The following is a 17522-nucleotide window of genomic DNA, read 5'->3' as shown; positions in this document are numbered from 1 at the left end:
ACCATAAACCTCTGGGGAAATATTTATCTAGTATAACAAATTTTGGTCATTAATTGTGAAATGAATTACTATAAGGGGAGGATTTCCCCAATTTTTCTATTTCTAAAAGAAAAAGTGCACTAAATATTAACAGCCATTGAAGTAACATTATTTTTATTTATTTATTTTTAATAAGAAATCATATTAGCTGTATAAAACAGCTTGAGGAAAGGAAATTGAGAGAAGTATATATATATATATATATATATATATATATATATGGGGGGGGGGGGGGGGGTCAGTTGAGTGAATATTGAAATAAGAACATTTCACTGCAAATAGTGTGATTTTATTTTGTTGTTGTTTTGCTCCCTCATAAGGAGTTGATGTCATTTATCAGTGATATAAAGTCAGTTAAATAGTCAGAGCTGCCTTTATTTAGCCCCATCAGTGTTTCACTGGTAATTGGGCAAGCATTGTTGTGTGATCATGTGAGACCTTCAGAGAAGTATCGGCCATGCATTCTCCACATTCCTGCCGAATGAGATGCAGAGGAATGACAAGCGTCTGAAAGTGGAGGACTTGATATTGACTATTGAGGATTAGGTTATATTAGATCAACAGATTACCATCAGTTTGGCTCACTACTTTGTTTTCATTGTCTGTTTACATGTACAGGTTGAATCGCATTAAAGAGCACATTACTGTATTGATTATTCTTTTAGAGATGTTTGTGATGTGATTGTTTTTATCATTGTCATCTCACATTAACTGCCTGACTTCCCAGGGGGCAAACTGAATGTATTGCTTTATCTCATCCCGTTTTTCTTTTCTAAGCAAAATTCTGTGGCATCTCAGACTAAACATGAACTGAACCAGTCCTTTTTGCCATAGAGAGATATTTGTGCTTGTGCTATGCCTACCAGAGGATCATCATGTGCAGGTATTCTCAACATCTTATAATGCTAAAACCAGCAAACGGCTCCATTTAATGATGCATTATCAATGTTTCCATCTCTTCCTTATAACAGTCTAGCCAAGTGGCAAATTACTGTAAATGATACTGTTTATCTAATGCTATCCAGTTAAGAACTCATGAGAGAGAATTTTAAAGACAATACAACTCAAATAAAGAAGCTCATACAAGCTTTATTCATGAATGTGATTATCTTAGCAATGAGTTAATGATATTAAACCTAAACAAAAACGAGACGCTATTAGGCCATTCGTGTGTTAACCTTTGCTAAGGCTACACTGTTCGCTTTGGCAGTGATACATAGCTTTTTTGTGCGCACATTGACTGGAACGACATGAAAAACTCCCTACTAACTATGACTTCATACATTCTAGTGAGCAGCCCAAGTTATTGACAAACTTTCTGAAGCATGTTTGCTGATTATGGTCTCATGTGTGAAGCTAAAATGCTAACTTAAGAGTGTCTACTTGAAATGTTCAATGTTAAGTAAGTTTTGAGATTTCCCCAAATCCTAGGAAGTAATAATACTATAAAACTATTGATATATAAATATAAAATAATGTGACATGATGGGAAATGATTGGGGAAGACTGATCAAGAGAGAAAGAAAAAAAGAGGATGGGCAGATGAAGAGAATAGAAATGTTATACTATGAATATGCTTTCCTTCTTCCCAACCCTCCTCCTACCCCGTCTCTGGCACTCCCTCAAGGCCGTGTTATTGTTCCTGCCTATCAATGTCATTTCCATAGCGAGTGCTGAAAGAGAGTGGATAAATTGAGGCAGGTGAGAGTAGACACGAGACACAGAGAAGGAGCTCGACAGGCATCGGCAGCCCACCTGCGTTCAGCTCCACTTTTAACAGACTCCTAAAAGGAGGACATTGCATTATCAAGAGGATTGCTGACAGCTCCAGAGCTGATAATGCATTTGTGTCCTTAGGGAGGCGAAGTGATGAGAAGATAAAAGAGGAATCACTGGAACAGGGATAACACTAGAGCTCAAGTCATCAGAACAGGTAAGAACATGTGCAATGTTTGTCAGCCACATGTGGCCGTGCTTCAGCTGATATAGAGAGGGGCAGCCGTTTGGAAATGGAAGTATACCCAGAGGGACGTTAACTCACAGTAAAGACTGGAGAATAATCTAACAATATCTGAAAACAAGAATAAAGTATGGCTGGTATTTCAAGTTTTAGAGGAAGTTGGAAAGAAAATAATATAGGGTGCATGACTAAAGTTCATTAACTAGTTAAACTGATGTGAAGTTACCGCAAGTCAAAGTGGAGAACTGTTATCAGAGGTCTGATAAAACTTTGACAGTGTACAGTGCATGCATAACAATACAAGAAAATCTGATAATTATAAAACCAGACTATATATATATATATATATATATATATATACACACACACACACACACACACACACACACACACACACACACACACACAGCATATGTATGCGGTTTGAAAATCAGATTAGAAATTAAAAATTAAATATAAAAAATGTACATTAAAATAATCAAATCGTTTTAAATACTACAAGTGAATGTAGCCGTCACAATTATTAATTTACTAGCATTTTTAAAGATTAACTTAAAATTACTGTTAAATGGCAACGGTAATCTTAATATAAAAATAGGGGAATTGTGCATGAACAATTAAATATCCGGTATCGACAAATAAAAATACATGTAAAAAAAAAAATCTGATATGGTATCAATATAGTTTGAATATTATATAATATATAATATTTAATTTACAGTTTGTGTCTGTTTAAGGTTTTTAAGACTGAGTGCAACGATGACAAGATTAAAAAAAATTCATTTGAGATTTAGTTCATTTGAGATTTAGTTTTGTGTTAGCTTTTTTAGCTTTGCTGTCAAAACAAAGACATGCACACAAGACGCGGATGTTGAATAAACTGACAGAATACTAATGAAGCCGTTTATGTAAATGAAATCGGGAAGACCAAAATCTAGAGGTATAAATAGGGGTTCACTTAAACTGTTTATGACCTTTCCCTGATAAAAGGACATAATCAGGACATTAGCTTGCAACGTTAACTAACTGCAGTTTTGTCCTTGGGCTGCAGCCTAGACATAAAATCAAATTAGTAGAGCTACTTTCAAACCCCTCCTTATCTTTCCTAATGGCTGGTGTTATCAAACAGAGGGTCTGTAGATGTGAGGGTGTCATGTGAAAGTTCAAGCATCACGCACACAGAGACGGAGAATCAGGTCAAGAACATTGTCAACCCTTACTGTGTTTTGCCGGTTGAGTTAATGAGTAACGATGAACTCGTGCACTAATGGCGGTCAAACAGTTATACGCTGAGGCGTAGATCGTGAAAGAAGATAGAAAGGACTGGGACCGCAGGTGCTCTGAGCCTAGGGGGTTTTACACAGTGCTGAGAGACTGGCTGCCTGGGCACCGGCCTGTTCTCCAGGAATGCCAAAGCCACACCAATATAATGGAGAACAAACAGGAGCTTTGTGCAGAGCAGGGATGGAGAAAGAAACACACATACACACACACACGCATGGGACTGCACTGAAGGGCTTGTGAACAGGCCATCTGCTCTCAACCAAACCCCTGCCTGAACCTGTGCAGGAACAAAACCACTTAAAAGAGAGGCTAGATTAGATGCACATGTTATTTAGCTCAGGATGGGCTCTGAGAAATACTTCTGTGTATTATACAATGTTGATCACCCTGTTGATAAAATTCTTCTCATCTCCTAATGCCAGGCCCAGTGGAGCGATGACTTTTAGAGAGCCTTAGTGCGCTGAAAGGGTTTCTGAAGGACAGTGGTGCTGACGTTGGCAGAAACAAGGACAACAAAGCAGTCTGTGTCTTACCAACATTGTAAGCATGGGTATTTCAAGTGGTCTTGACCTTTACTAAACTTATGTACACCCTTAAAAATAGATCATAATTAGAACACTTTTTTCCAGCTTAATGCCACAGAACCTTATAAACGTTTTATTCTTCAGAAAACCAAGAACTTTTGTAATAAAATTTAAAAAACCTAATTTAGTGACAACATATTCTTGATTCTTGAAGTAAAAAAACTAATGAAGAACATTCTTAGAAAATGTTATTCTCTGTTCTTCAGAAAACCGCCTGGTGCTTTAAAAGTACCCACAAAACATCAACTTTTCAAAAATTAAGAACGTTTTAACCTCCAAAAGAAGTATACAGCGACAAAAGAACCCTATAAATGAGTGAAAATGGTTCTTGATAAGGGGATGATTCTTTGAACATAAAGAACCATTGAAGAATGTTTTTAAGAACTTTTTATTGTAAACATCTTTAGAAAACAACATGTACTGGTGTATCAACCCAGAAACCATTATACTAATCTGAGAAAAAGCAAAGGAAATCAGGACAGGTAATCTCCTAAAATTTGTATAACAGTTCAAAAAACCCAATTAAAAGGAAGAACCACTGAAGAACTTTTATTTTTGTTAGCATATACGGTATAAAGCAAGGTAATGCAGGTGGGCAGCAAAACAATGCACTACTATTTGTAACAGTGTATGCACAGTAACTAGCCCTTGAGTAGAACTTTACTGATGACTACTTCAAAGTCACAGTTAATTCAGTTAAAGGGCAAAGAGTCAGACAAAGGCATGATGTTTACTTTGAACCGTCTTCTTGCTCAGGCCTGTTCTGTGCACCCTTTCTGTTTGCACAGTCATGTCCAATCACCTGGTGGGAAATGTTTACTTCATAAGCTGTGACCTAGTTTTGCTCTCGAACCTATACAACGAACCTAGAGGTGACTTTTAGATGTTTGTCTTGCTTGTTCTAGTGAATCTGCACAAGGAAGAAGGTGGAAGACCGTACTCCGGTGAGATGGAGCCGAGCCCAGTGGTGTGGCACACCCAGGGGGTCCTGCTGGAAACTGACCTGGAGAAGGTGAGCTCTCATCCCGAGTGCTCCATCTGCTTCAACACCTATGACAATGTCTTCAAAACGCCAAAACAGCTGGACTGCACACACACCTTCTGCCTTGAGTGCCTTTCCCGCATCATGGCTACCTCCATGGACCCTCAAAACTCTAAAATCTCCTGCCCCTTCTGCCGCCACCCCACTACCATCCCAAAAAGGGGGCCTCCAGCTTTGACCACGAGCCAGGAGGTGCTGTGTCGCCTGCCCGCCAACCAGCAGAAGGAAGAGCCCGTATGGCTGGACGGGGAGAGGTTGTGCTACCAGCGGCCAATAGACATGCCAGGCCTGCCAGCGTTCTGCATCTGCGTCGATATTGGGGCCAGCGGGCAAAGCGCCGTATCTTCTTCCCAAACTCGACCGCGACTTGGGCTTCTGGAACGGTTGATGGACTGGAAGCGTTTGCTGCTCTTTATATTCCTCATGTTGTTGCTGCTGGGGATCATTTTGTGGCCCTTGCAGTGCATCGTCTCGACGGGCTCCGTGCGTTGTTCGTCCCATAACCTGCAGATGCCTACTACAGCTTCTACTACCACACTCACATTAGTAACAAATACGGGAGGCAAACATGTCTAGATTGATGTCGGACTTGCAAAACCAGGTTGATTGGTGTCCGTTTACCTCCATACGTCCTTGCCAAGCCTGTTGGGTGCCAAAGGAGTTACAACAAACAGCAATGCTGCAGTAAAGACTGAGGAACTGCATCAGTATCATTATTGTATCTTATTGAACATGTGAATGAGTGTCAAAGCTTAGCCAGTGCATGACAAAACTGACTGATGGTTAAATGTCTGCCTACACTGAAAGAAAATGAAGCCATTTTGAAGCCGTGAAGAAAAAAGTTCCGTTGTCAATAGTCTCACACAGAATTCACTTTCAAACCAAGCAAGCAACTTTCTATTCCTATTCTATTACGTGACCAATATGAACACAAGTGAAATCTGCATGGGGAAATCGCATTTCTATTGAAAAGACTGGATTTTGCCCACAAACCTTCAACAAGCGATTGAAGTAATGTGAAAATGTGAACTTAATATTTTCAACTTGTACATTTGTATATTTTATTTCATTGTATTCCACTCCATGAAATGTATTTTGTTTAAAATATAAAAACTTTTGCTGCAAACGGCACAAGGAAGTTCAAGGAATAGTGTCACGGAATGTTTTAAAATTTTAATAGGTACAATATACATGATATCACTGATAACACTGACAAAAGAAAGAAAACGCGAACAGATTCACGTGGCCCTAATTTATCACTTCCTGCTCTGGGACGGTTAAACGAACACGCCTCAAACAATAACCGTTTGAAACTTAAGCCCTACAGCGACGTGTCCTGCATGTGAACACATTCACAACCACACCCATGTAAACTGCTCCACCGTGTGTGTGTTTTGTAGGGATGAATTATTAGCTTCCCTTTTCCAGGTGTTTTTATGAGAAACGAAATGTTATTGACATAAGTTATTCATTATTAAACCCTGAAGAGAGAAGGAAATTATAAAGAGGAAAGGAAATAATATATGGGCCAGTAGCTGTTTGTTTGTAAGGTGAAATGAGTTAGAGACAACTAGTTGAAAGTTCCCAGTGTATGCTTTATTATTCAATAACTAATCCTGTATTCTCATTTGAGATGCAAGTCAATACATCAGCTGTATTTTCCAGGGCAAAAGGCATTTTAGGCTGAACCAGTGCAAGAGGGAACACAGTCTTTACCACACAAGGACAGTCAGCACAACGCGAATCAGATCAAACCTACTGATCACCAACTGAGATTTAAAAAACAACAACAACCCACCAACATAGTATTCAAGTAAATTTAAAGAGAAGACTTCAAAATTGTTATAAAGCGAGCAGAGAGTTTTATAACTGTTGATTTTATGTATAATAATAATAATAAATGTTAACAAATCATTCTAAAACAATATGCTAAACAGCTTCGAATATTTCCATCACTGTAATAACAAACAAGTGAAATGTATAATTTACAACAAATAATTGACCAAAAAAATATAACGCAAAACACTACACTGATGTCAAATCAACAGATATTCATTATATATACCTCCGAACAAAAGGACATTCTGGCAGCCATGGACACTATACCTTTCAGCAGTTCAAGTCTTAATGTGTCACTCAATTTTTGACCTTTTACCCATTTTCACAGAGGCAAAAATAAAACACTTAACTCTTAACAGCAAATGTCCAAGCGTTCAGATACCAGTAGCACATTGCTCTCACATGATCAGGTGCATAAATCACATAAAATTCATTCAATCAGTCAGTCATTCCAAGGACAATGATTATCATATGCAGTTGCACATTGCTTTTACTTCCCAGAAGGTCTAACAAACTGGTTCTCTAGTAAAAAACCCAAACATTTTATCCTTCCAAGTGCAAAAAAAGCAGAGCCTGGCCTCCCTCAAACACGTACGGCATCTCTACAGCTGTAACCTTTCACAGTCAGACGCTGTGATTAATCACATACATCATGTCCTGCTTTATCTAAGCCAACATGCACACTACCATTTTTATGTTTTTAGAAGAAGTCTCTTATGCTCACCAATGCTGCATTTATATAATCCAAAAAATTGCGAGTTATTATTACAATTTAAAGAACTCTTTTCTATTTGAACATATTTTAAAATGCAATTTATTTCTTGTGATGTCAAAGCTGAGTTTTCAGCAGCATTACTCCAGTCTTCAATGTCACATGATCCTTCAGAAATAATCAAGAAACATTTATTATTAATATCATCCGTATTGAAAACGGTTGTGCTGTTGTGGAAACTCATCCTTGCTGAATAAGAGTATTCATTTCTTTAAAATAAAAAATTAATTAAACGGAGCAATTCCAATAGGGTCCAATAAAAAAAATCGTACTGACCTTAAAATTTTGAACGGTACTGTGTATACATAACATCTTATGACATCACTGCTGACCTCACCCAATAATAGCCAAGTCTGGATTACAGCCATCTTTTAAATTACTTTTTTCGTCCTACACAAATCTATTCTTTAATCTTAGCTGAGGGCCATCTGGCCTGCCTCATTTTTAGCTGAAGTCTCCACCGAAATCCAGTTCACGTCAATGGCTCGGCCTGATGTGATCTTTAGTAATACCACGCTTTTCATTTTACGTTATTTCATTCAAAGGCCTCCTCAGTGCAATCACAACCCACTATGAAGTAAAGAGCTTTATCGGGCTATTTATAACACGGAAATACACACATACCCTGTTTATATGTGATAAAAGAGCTTAATGTGTCTCCTCTGAGGAAAATGTGGAATAACAGTCAAAAAAAAAAAAAAAAAAGAGAAATGCATTATATTCAAAAATGCCAGGCCTAGATTTCATGATCACATCCACAAATATCACAACAAAAGATAAAACTGCTCTAAAGGAATCATTGTTGCAAATAAAACAATTTTTAACAAACAAACAAACAAAACTAATCTAATAAAGGCTCACCTGATGTATTCAGAACAAGAAAGTCAACGCATAGAAGGAGGAGCCCACTGATGAAGAGGCAGCCTGATTGGTTGATAAGCCTTTGATTGACAGTAGCACTTGTCTCCCTCTGACTGTTCATTAGCCTGGAGGTAATGCTCAATAAAAACAGTTTTAAAGCAGAAGCTTTCACAAATATGATGTACAGGCTGCTAATTGGCACATACTGTATAGATTCAACCACACTGTACCAAATCAGTCCATTTAAAACACCTACTTACATAAGAGTATCCAAATCATTGGTCGAACTTTGACCAATCACCTCTCATATCCTTTGAAAAGAAAAGAGGGATTCTTTAGGCCAGACGGTGTACTTCTCTTCTTCTTACATCACCGTGCCGCGAGTATCACTCAGCAGAGCGCAAATGACCACTGCTTGTGAGAAACTGAGAGATATATATCAGAGTTCTTTGGTTACAGTAGACAACATCCAGTAGACAAAGCAAGGTCTGGAAACAGCCGTAGACAGCATGGAAAGAGCGTAGCTTCATCCAAAGTTATGTCACTGAGTGTAAATATTCATTTTCAAATTTATTTCACACATAATCAAACCATCATGTAGCTTAGAGCAGTGTAGGCTTGTTAGACTAGAAGGGGGGAGCGAAAGCACCAAGTCACACGTCCTTTGCCGGAACAATTTCGGCTGCTAATCAGGCACTTGGTTTTGGAGTGTGAGTTTCTCAGACGTAGTCAGTCAGGAAATGAAGAGAGGAGCTGTTGGAGATGTCGTGGAATCTCCAGCCGAGCGGCTGGGTGGTGTCACCTCAGCGTAGGCGCTGCTTGTCCCCCCCCCCCAAGTGCCGTCCCATGATCAGGTGCTTCTACACAGCACCTCTGCTGGAACTGCAAAGCAAAAGACCAGAACGTTTAGGGATGCATTGTTTTAACAGTTGTGTTACTTTCACACTGGTGTATCTACAGCACATTGGTTGCTATAGTAATGATGTAGGCGTCAGCAGGATGTCAAATGACTTTCTTCTACAAAGGCTGAGAGAGAGAGAGCCAAGCTGTCAGTGTAGAAAGAGAAAAAGGAAAAATGTATATTTTATTGACACATCCCTACTTTAAATATTTTTGTCCCCCTTTATCTAGAGTAAAATGTGCCACATTCTGAAAGACAAAAAATATTTAACACATAACACAAAAAATGTTTTTAACTGAAACACAAACCACATATGGATGTGACTTGGGTCGGTTTGTGTTGTTAAGTCTACAAATAAACAGATTTCAGTCAGATATGTCTACATTTGGATTTTGGCTGTCAGTCTGAGCAAAATCATAGATAACTTTAATATAATACATCATTCCTAATCCTATGAATTATGTGATTTAGATGACCAATGTGAAAATCTATTAAATAAATACTTTAAATACCAACAGTCATCGGTCATAAAAGGTAAATCAACATACACTACCGTTCAGAAGATTTTTTAATGTTTCTGAAAGAAGTCTCTTATGCTCACCAAAAACAAAAACAAAATACAGTAAAAAAAAAAAAAAATCAATAATGTGAAAAATTATTACAATTAAAAAAAAACGGTTTTCTATTTGAACATATTTTAAAATGTAATTTAATCCTGTGATGGCAAAGCTGAATTTTCAGCATGTCACATGATCATTTAGAAATCATTCTAGTATCAATCGATGTTGAAAACTGTTGTGCTGCTTAATGTTTTTGCGGAAACCATGATATATTTTAATCAATCAAAGTTTGAAAGAACAGCATTTATATTAAATAGAAATTACTGTTATTTTTAATAAAATGTGTTTTATTACATTATTATTATATTATATATTTATTAATTTATACAGTAGGTATTTGGAAAGCATACTACGTACAGTTGCTAACCTTTGAAAACATCAGTTGTTGTGCATATTCTTTGAAGAATGGTGTTATTTTCAAAGCCATTGGCAAACATTGCCATTCTGTAAGATTATACTTTTTATTCTGGTGGGCTGGAACAAAAACACAATTCCCACCCCCACTGGTTCCTTACTGTCTTTCTCCTACTCGTCTCTTTACTTCAACAGCCTTGATGCAGGTGTGTGCATTCATATCTGTGTGTGTCTGTGTGTGTTCACACATAAGCATGGCTGCAGATATGTGTAACACTGTGAGAGCGAGGGTGGAAAAACATACTCCCAGAGTCCCTGAGACAGCAGCCCACATGGCTTATCTCCTGGTGTTACTGCTGGTGGAGCCCTTTGGATTTTTGATGTTCAAATTCTCATACACTCCGGAGTCATCATTCATTCTGTGGAAGAGATGAAAAGACGTGTGTTACTAAAATAAAGAGGAACGAAAATACATCTATTATAGAAAAAAAATTACAAAATCGAAAGTGACACAGTTAAAAACACATTTTATGATTTGATGTGCTGTCTGACGTTGCATATTGCGTTTATTGTTCTAGAAAAACTGACTCACAGCGGCTTCAGAACCCTTTTGACAGATAATGATTCACTTAGGAACAAATACTTTTAGAATTGAGGAAGTGTGGGAGATAGTACAGTTTACCTAAATAAACTTAACTGTTTTCCAGTAACAACACTGTGTGGGCCGTTTTTTTCAAATAGTGTGTTTGTGTGCAAAACAGGAAATCAGCACTTACACAGATGAAGAGCGAGAGGAGCTCATGTTTGGCTTGGCTCTGGCATTTGACATCTGTGGGTACTTGATGTTAGAGTATTCTCTCTCCTTTGTTTTATTCCTCTAAAAGGGTAAATAAACAAAACAAGGAATATCAAACTCACACATTTAATTTGATAAAATAAGGGATGCCAAATATTTAAATTCTTTGTAGTTAACATGTTAATGCATTCAGTTTCTTTAAAAAAAAAAAAACGAAATAATGTGCAATTATTGGATTTGGCAATTGTGTGGATAATATTCATAATGATATACACTGTTGTTCTTTTGAACTTTCTATTCAACAAAGAATCTTGACTTTTATCATGGTTTCCACAAAAATATTAAGCAGCACAACTGTTTCAACATTGATAATAGTCAGAAATTGAACACTAAATCATTATATTAGAATGATTTCTGAAGGATCATGTGACACTGAAGACTGGAGTAATGATGCTGATCATTCAGCTTTATCATCACAGGAAATGGTCAAATAAACACACAATATTCAGCCTTGGTGAGTTCCCCCCAAAAAACATTAACAAAAATTCTTACTGAACATTTTTGCAACAGCGCTCTTCACTCATCTCAGTAGCACAAAAAATATTTAATATTTCGTCAAACTCCTCATATAATTTTACTTTTGATAATACATTAACAGTCCAAAAAAAGGGTCTACGTTTTTTTTTCCCAGATCTTTCGATCCGTTGGACAAAATAGGCTCACACAATTTACATATGAACACGCCCGGAGACAACGGAACAACATACGGAGAGCAGCAGCTTTCGTTCGTGGCTCCGACAGCCACTAGACTCTGCCGAACGCTGTGAGCGTGTGTTAGAAATCAGGAATGGTGAGAGAACATTGTGCTTGGTACATTTTTTGTCTTCAAATCAAACTTGGGTCTCCGACAAGGTTTAAATCCTGTCTGGCTAGCGCGCTTCCCTTAATGTGAGAGTAGGCGGTCTTTGAGGCTGTATGAGCACATTCGACCACATGAGGAAAGCAATCCGGTCAAATGCGTTTTCGACTACCTCTTGAAGTGGTCCAAATTGGACAAGCTCAAAATGTTTTAGACCCTGTTTACACCTGCATTTAGCGTTGTCCACTTGTAATCCGATCGACCAAAACGCATCTTAATACCAGGTGTAATCAGGGCCCAAAAGAAGAAGTCATGTCACAGTAGCATCAGTTGAAAAGAAGTGTTCAAGTACCTGCTCCTCTTCCAGTCTCTTCTGAGCGGTGTCAATGTATTGCTGAACAGCCATGTAGATGAACTTGTACTGGGCCTCGGTCTGAACCATACCGGATCGTTGCTGGCGCACTCTCTGAATGGTCTTTGGGATGTCAATGTCACAGTCCAAACCTGAACAGTCCGTTCAGTTGTGTTATATTTTATCATCAAGAGGCATACAATTCATAACAGAGATAATTTTGTATGAAACAGTTACCTTGTCTGTTTATGATGTCGATAAGGATGTCAATCACAATAATTGTGCCTGTTCTTCCAATCCCTGCACTAGAATGACAGTGACAAATGGAAGTTTAGATTACGGAGCACACAATGAGGGAAAACCTTGTATTTTCAAATAAATAATACAAGCAATTCAGTAAAGTAATTCTTTATCATTATAACACTCTTAAGACTACATTCCTCAAGATAATGAGTTGATCTTGTGGAGCTGAGTGAGGTGTGCAGTACCTGCAGTGAACCACTATTGGTCCACTCTCTGGAATGGCGCTCTGGGTTCGGTTCACTTGCTCCAGGAAGCTCAAGACTCCTCCTGGTTCATTGGGAACACCGTGATCAGGCCAGCTCAGGTACTGATAGTGCCAGACACACCTGGGAGGCTCTCTCTTTAAACCATAGATGAACAAAAATGACATGAAATTATTATCAAAGAAAATGAAGAAAAAAAAAAAACAGGTTTAAAGTCACTAAAGTAAGTTAGAAGGTTCTCTCTAAGCTGCTACTGTAAACAAAAAGGTCAAAAGTCATGCCTGCCCTCTGGGACCGTCATCTCAACTGTCATCACGGTGCTCTTACCCTGTCTAGACGTGTGACTTCAAGCTCTCGCCGTATGTAGTCCTGAGCTGTGTGTTCCTCAATGTTCTTCACACACACCTTCCCAAACTCCTTTGTTGAATTTAAGTCCGGCCAGTACCGCACACACTTATTCTATAGATAGAATTGAAGTTTTCAGTGCCAAAATATAATCCATGTTGCACATTTCGTTACATTAGTGATGTTTTTAAATGAAAATATTTTAAAATGGATTACTAAAGTTCTCAAATGAAGCATTTTTTAAACATGTAGTAGTCACAATTAACTGTGTACATTTTATATCATTTCATAGGAAATTGTGTGATCTCAACTCAATCTCAAATTGCTTCATCCAGGGCTGGATCTCACCCGTGCTCTCTCCATCTCCTTGGTTGTCATGACAATAACATGAGTGTTTTCCTGATACACCATCTTCCAGAAGTCTAGGACGGTGTTCTGAAGGCAACCCTGAGTGGCGATGAACACTTTGCCTTCATCCATATGACAACCTTCTTCATTCATGCTCTAAAAAAATCAATGAGGACAACACTCAGAATGATAAAGAACATGCAAAATATTGATCACAGTTCCAGTAACCCAGAAAAAGCTTGACATTAAGATTGACATGCAGGCATTATGAGTGAACCGGCTTACTCGGATATAGTTAGCATTGATGTAATCGGAGCCTAGCGCATCAGAATCCACCTCCTTGATCTGCACTCGAGTGGTGTCAACTGCAACAGAGAAAATGACGATCAAAGAGTCCTGGAGATTAACGGTTGCACTATCATTGAATGATGAAATGTGTCTGTCCATTATGAAACCTGAAAAACACCTTTACTCACATGGTAGTATGTTCTTATATCTGTTCTTGTTTTTATTTTCTGGTCTCTGCCCCTCTTTCCTGGGGTAAAGGAGTTTACATTCTTGCTGCTGTAAAACCTACAGAGCAACAGGGGACAAGATAAAGAAAGCTGGGATGAAATGTGGCTTCAAGCAATGAACCCTTGAAAAGTGTTCATTCCAACTTTGCTGTGTAATGAGATGTTATGTTAAGTCAGCACCCCCTGCAGGAATGTCCCATTTATCTGGACAGTTACCGCCAAACAGGAACTGCAGTTTAAGAGGTCAGCAAGCAGAGAGTCTTTTTATAAACAGCTCTCATATCAAACAGTCCTCTGAGGTTTAATGAGTGTATTACAGCGGAAAGTACGCAGTCTGTTCTCTCAAACAAAACCTGGACTGAATCACCACATCCTATGATGAACAGAAAATATGAGTAGACAAATGAATATGGACAGAAATACCTCAAATTCTTCCCAGAAGCCTTGCTTGGGTTTCTCTGAGTTGTCAGCTACTTTATTTAATTCCCGTACCCGGTTTTCAATGTTTGCTGCATTTATCCTCGTGGCATTAAATGGCTTGAACATATAAAGAAAGAACAAAATATATATAAAAGACCTTAAATGTAATTATGAAGGATAAAACAGTGGCGTTTAATTAAAAGAAATACAGCACAAACACAGCTAAACATTTCAAACAAAATGTTAATACAGATATTTGGTTTGTTAGGTGTCAAATGTTACAGTATACAAACAATACAGTATGTATTTACACTACCGTTTAAAAATTTGGGGTAGAATTTTTTTTTCTTTTTTCTTGGTTTAATTTACTCACCTGTTTAAGGTGCACAACAATTCCACTCTTCTCCACCATGGGGTTTTTCTTATAATGCTCCACTAAATCTGCTAAAGTGTCAAACCTCTCCCCTCCTCCTACATCATATTTCCCATCCTGGTAAAGAGAACAGACAAATCAGCCTTTCTTTAAAACAAAAATACAGATTTTTCTTTTCTTGAGAAAATGGTGAAATTTTTACTGCATTTTTACCTGATAACGGATCATGACATGGGTGACTTTAGTCTTGCGGTCTACGTTTTCATGCTTTTCTTCATTAGTGAGGACGGAAAGCACAAAGTCTCCCGGTTTACTCTGACTCTCTCTCACCAGGAAGCTGCCAGATTTACCCTTCTCCGTAAGGAGCTTTTCAGCATCTCTCCCCGAAAGATGCCCATGGTACCACCTGATACAGACAAAACACAACAATGATGCACAGAAATACACATAATGTGTCTCCTAAATGGATTATGTGTTTCTGAAAAATACATTTGAAAGAAAAAAATAATGTAAACACACAGTAAACACATATGTTTTCTGCAATTTCATGCAAACCTTCTCATTGTAATATAAAGGATTAATAATGTTTGCCTCCACACATAAAAACGGCTACTTTTTAATTGTCACCCGCAGAACCGTGCACATTTCCAACTTTCACTATAGAAACTATAGTGCAGACTATATTTTGTGGTCGGAAAATGTGCTTGCGAATGTAAAGACTGTGAGAGTTGTTATGCTATGAGGATATGTGTGGGAGGTGTTCGCTCACAAGCTGGAAAAACCACAAAAAAACGAGCCAAATATAATCGTTGAATGCAAATATGTTTTTCACCAACAATGTTTAATGTATATACATATTTCACTTTGATTTCACAACCTAGAGGACTTTGCACGGTGCAAATTGCACCATATAGACGGCGTATAAACACCAAACCCAAGTGAAGGAAGTTAAAAAGTACATCAAACATAAACAGAGTGAAGGAAGGACAAGTTCTACAGTGGTAAAACAAACTGCTAGTCATGAAATCAAGATAAGCACAATCTAGAGCTGATAAACAAACCACAGATTCTGACGTGCCACTGATCAACACCTCTCAAGGGTTTGAACACTAGGGGGCAGGATTTCTTCTGTCCACACTAATGCCACTGTCGAGCTCACTGGAGCTGCCGTACCTCTCAGATGTGGGATCCTTGCAGTTGAGGGGGTATTTCAGCTCGATGACATCTCCGTTGCGTTCCCGCAGGAGGTCGTGCTGCTCGGTGTAGTACTGGACCAATTCAGCCAGAGTGGCGAATTTCTCCCCTCCGTACAGGTCATAATAGTCCCCCGAGTTCTGGATTTTAATATGGGTGACCTCATCGTTCCTCCTGCCCAGAACAAACAGATGGGACACAACAGGGAAAATGCAGGGGGTGGGGATATGAGGGATGACAGACAGGATGGAAAAGATGGAAAAGACAGATAACAGTTAGGAGGTTGGCACTGAAAACTGACACTTTAAACCAGGGTAAATGCTGACATAAATATCTTACAAAGGTACAGTAATCTAGCTGACATAAATTATTTTTCAAAATAGCGAGAGAGACTAAGACACTAAGTAATAGTCTTAGGCTGAAAATTCTAAAAATATTCAGTACAAATCTTCACATTATGCCATAATTTTCCAGCAAAAGCTTTATGAACTTATAGTCATCATAAAATTACATTTTAGCTGTAAGATATGCAGCTTATACTAAACTCTTTACATTTATTTGAGAAATCAATCTTTAATGTAAATCCAAACCTGTTCTGCAATTTTTGGCCTCTAAAAAGGATTTATGATTTCGTAGGATTGCAACCACGCTATTTTACTTTTATTTGCTTGTCAAAAGCTTCAAATAAATAATCACGATTCACAATTAATCTTATGATCTTCTGTAATGAAAATCTGAATATGCAACTTTTTAATTAAATACAGTAGTAATAAAAGAAACACAGTTTCATGAAGTCAAAGACTTTTTCATGAAAGTTCAGAAGTTAAAATGAGGCACAAAGTGTTTTGGAGCAACCAAAGTTCTAAGCAGACTATACTAAATAGAAAATGACTCTTAATAGACTTCAGGTACACTTTCAACAAAACTGTCAAAAACTGCACAGCAGCTTTAAATGGCACAGTATGGAAAAAGTACAGAGGAACACCTGCATAGATATAATCAGCTGTGCTCAGGCACAAAACCACAACTTAACGCTTCGTGTGCAGTTCACAACTACTGCAATTCAGCTCAAACACACACACACACACACACACAATTATATATATATATAAAATTACAAAAAAAAATATATATTTTTATATCAAACAAAAGACAGAAACCAATCTAATATGAGACCTCGATTCCTCTCCCATTTAATTTCTCTGGCTTTCTCTAGGCATCCATGGCTCTATCCTGGCCTGGCTCATGAAATTGCACTCTGCACAGTGTAATTGCATTCTAGAGGTAAGAGAGGAGGCAGAGCAGCACGGTCTCAGCAGTGAGGGGCTAATGGCTGCTGACTGCAGCAGATTAGAGTCTCTGCGCTGTGGGTCTAATGCAATCACAAGTTTGCCTACGTTGAAGGACGTCTAAATTAAGTCTTTTTTTTAATAATAATTAATTATTAATAAATAATTATTAATAAAAAATAATTATTTTATCATTAGAAAACAAATGAAAAAAATGTATGTAAATATTTATATATATATATATAATATATACGAAAGTAATGTGAAAA

The 17522-nt window shown here is 37.8% G+C and overlaps 2 protein-coding genes across 5 annotated transcripts in view; one reads left to right on the top strand and one right to left on the bottom strand.

The window, feature by feature from the left end:
- The first annotated feature begins 1722 nt into the window (after nucleotides 1-1722).
- rnf223 (ring finger protein 223) lies at nucleotides 1723-7101 on the top strand. 2 transcript variants are annotated; one of them, XM_079849272.1, is made up of 3 exons: nucleotides 1725-1972; nucleotides 3706-3823; nucleotides 4773-6123. In XM_079849272.1, the coding sequence occupies exon 3, from the start codon at nucleotides 4817-4819 to the stop codon at nucleotides 5483-5485; it is 669 nt and encodes a 222-aa protein (XP_079705398.1). In that variant the 5' UTR covers nucleotides 1725-1972; nucleotides 3706-3823; nucleotides 4773-4816; the 3' UTR covers nucleotides 5486-6123. The 2 variants fall into 2 exon arrangements, with proteins under 2 accessions (XP_079705399.1, XP_079705398.1); XM_079849273.1 differs by lacking the exon at nucleotides 3706-3823 and having other exon boundaries at nucleotides 1723-1972; nucleotides 4773-7101.
- ptpn11b (protein tyrosine phosphatase non-receptor type 11b) overlaps nucleotides 6486-17522 on the bottom strand; it is a 27149-nt gene continuing 16112 nt past the window's right edge. For 2 of the 3 annotated variants that reach the window (XM_079849269.1, XM_079849271.1), the window contains exons 3-16: nucleotides 15944-16138; nucleotides 14984-15176; nucleotides 14771-14887; nucleotides 14401-14514; nucleotides 13939-14035; nucleotides 13748-13827; nucleotides 13463-13618; nucleotides 13097-13228; nucleotides 12752-12906; nucleotides 12501-12568; nucleotides 12264-12415; nucleotides 11033-11133; nucleotides 10561-10675; nucleotides 6486-9263 (exon numbers count right to left, since the gene is read on the bottom strand). In XM_079849269.1, the coding sequence (XP_079705395.1) occupies nucleotides 10594-10675; nucleotides 11033-11133; nucleotides 12264-12415; nucleotides 12501-12568; nucleotides 12752-12906; nucleotides 13097-13228; nucleotides 13463-13618; nucleotides 13748-13827; nucleotides 13939-14035; nucleotides 14401-14514; nucleotides 14771-14887; nucleotides 14984-15176; nucleotides 15944-16138 (1642 nt within the window). In that variant the 3' untranslated portion in view covers nucleotides 6486-9263; nucleotides 10561-10593. Of the gene's footprint in view, nucleotides 9264-10464; nucleotides 10676-11032; nucleotides 11134-12263; nucleotides 12416-12500; nucleotides 12569-12751; nucleotides 12907-13096; nucleotides 13229-13462; nucleotides 13619-13747; nucleotides 13828-13938; nucleotides 14036-14400; nucleotides 14515-14770; nucleotides 14888-14983; nucleotides 15177-15943; nucleotides 16139-17522 lie in introns of those variants that run through there. The other variant, XM_079849270.1, reaches the window with a different exon arrangement.

Source organism: Squalius cephalus (genome assembly GCF_949319135.1).
Source record: "Squalius cephalus genome assembly, chromosome: 18".
NCBI classification, from domain to species: Eukaryota; Metazoa; Chordata; class Actinopteri; order Cypriniformes; family Leuciscidae; genus Squalius; species Squalius cephalus.
The sequence above is the reverse complement of the archived record's forward strand: the minus strand, read 5'-3'. Positions and strand labels throughout refer to the sequence as shown.

What these genes read in the sequence shown, in the direction of transcription:
- rnf223 (XM_079849273.1), top strand. Translation starts at nt 4,817, where the DNA reads ATGGAGCCGAGCCCAGTGGTGTGGCACACCCAGGGGGTCCTGCTGGAA.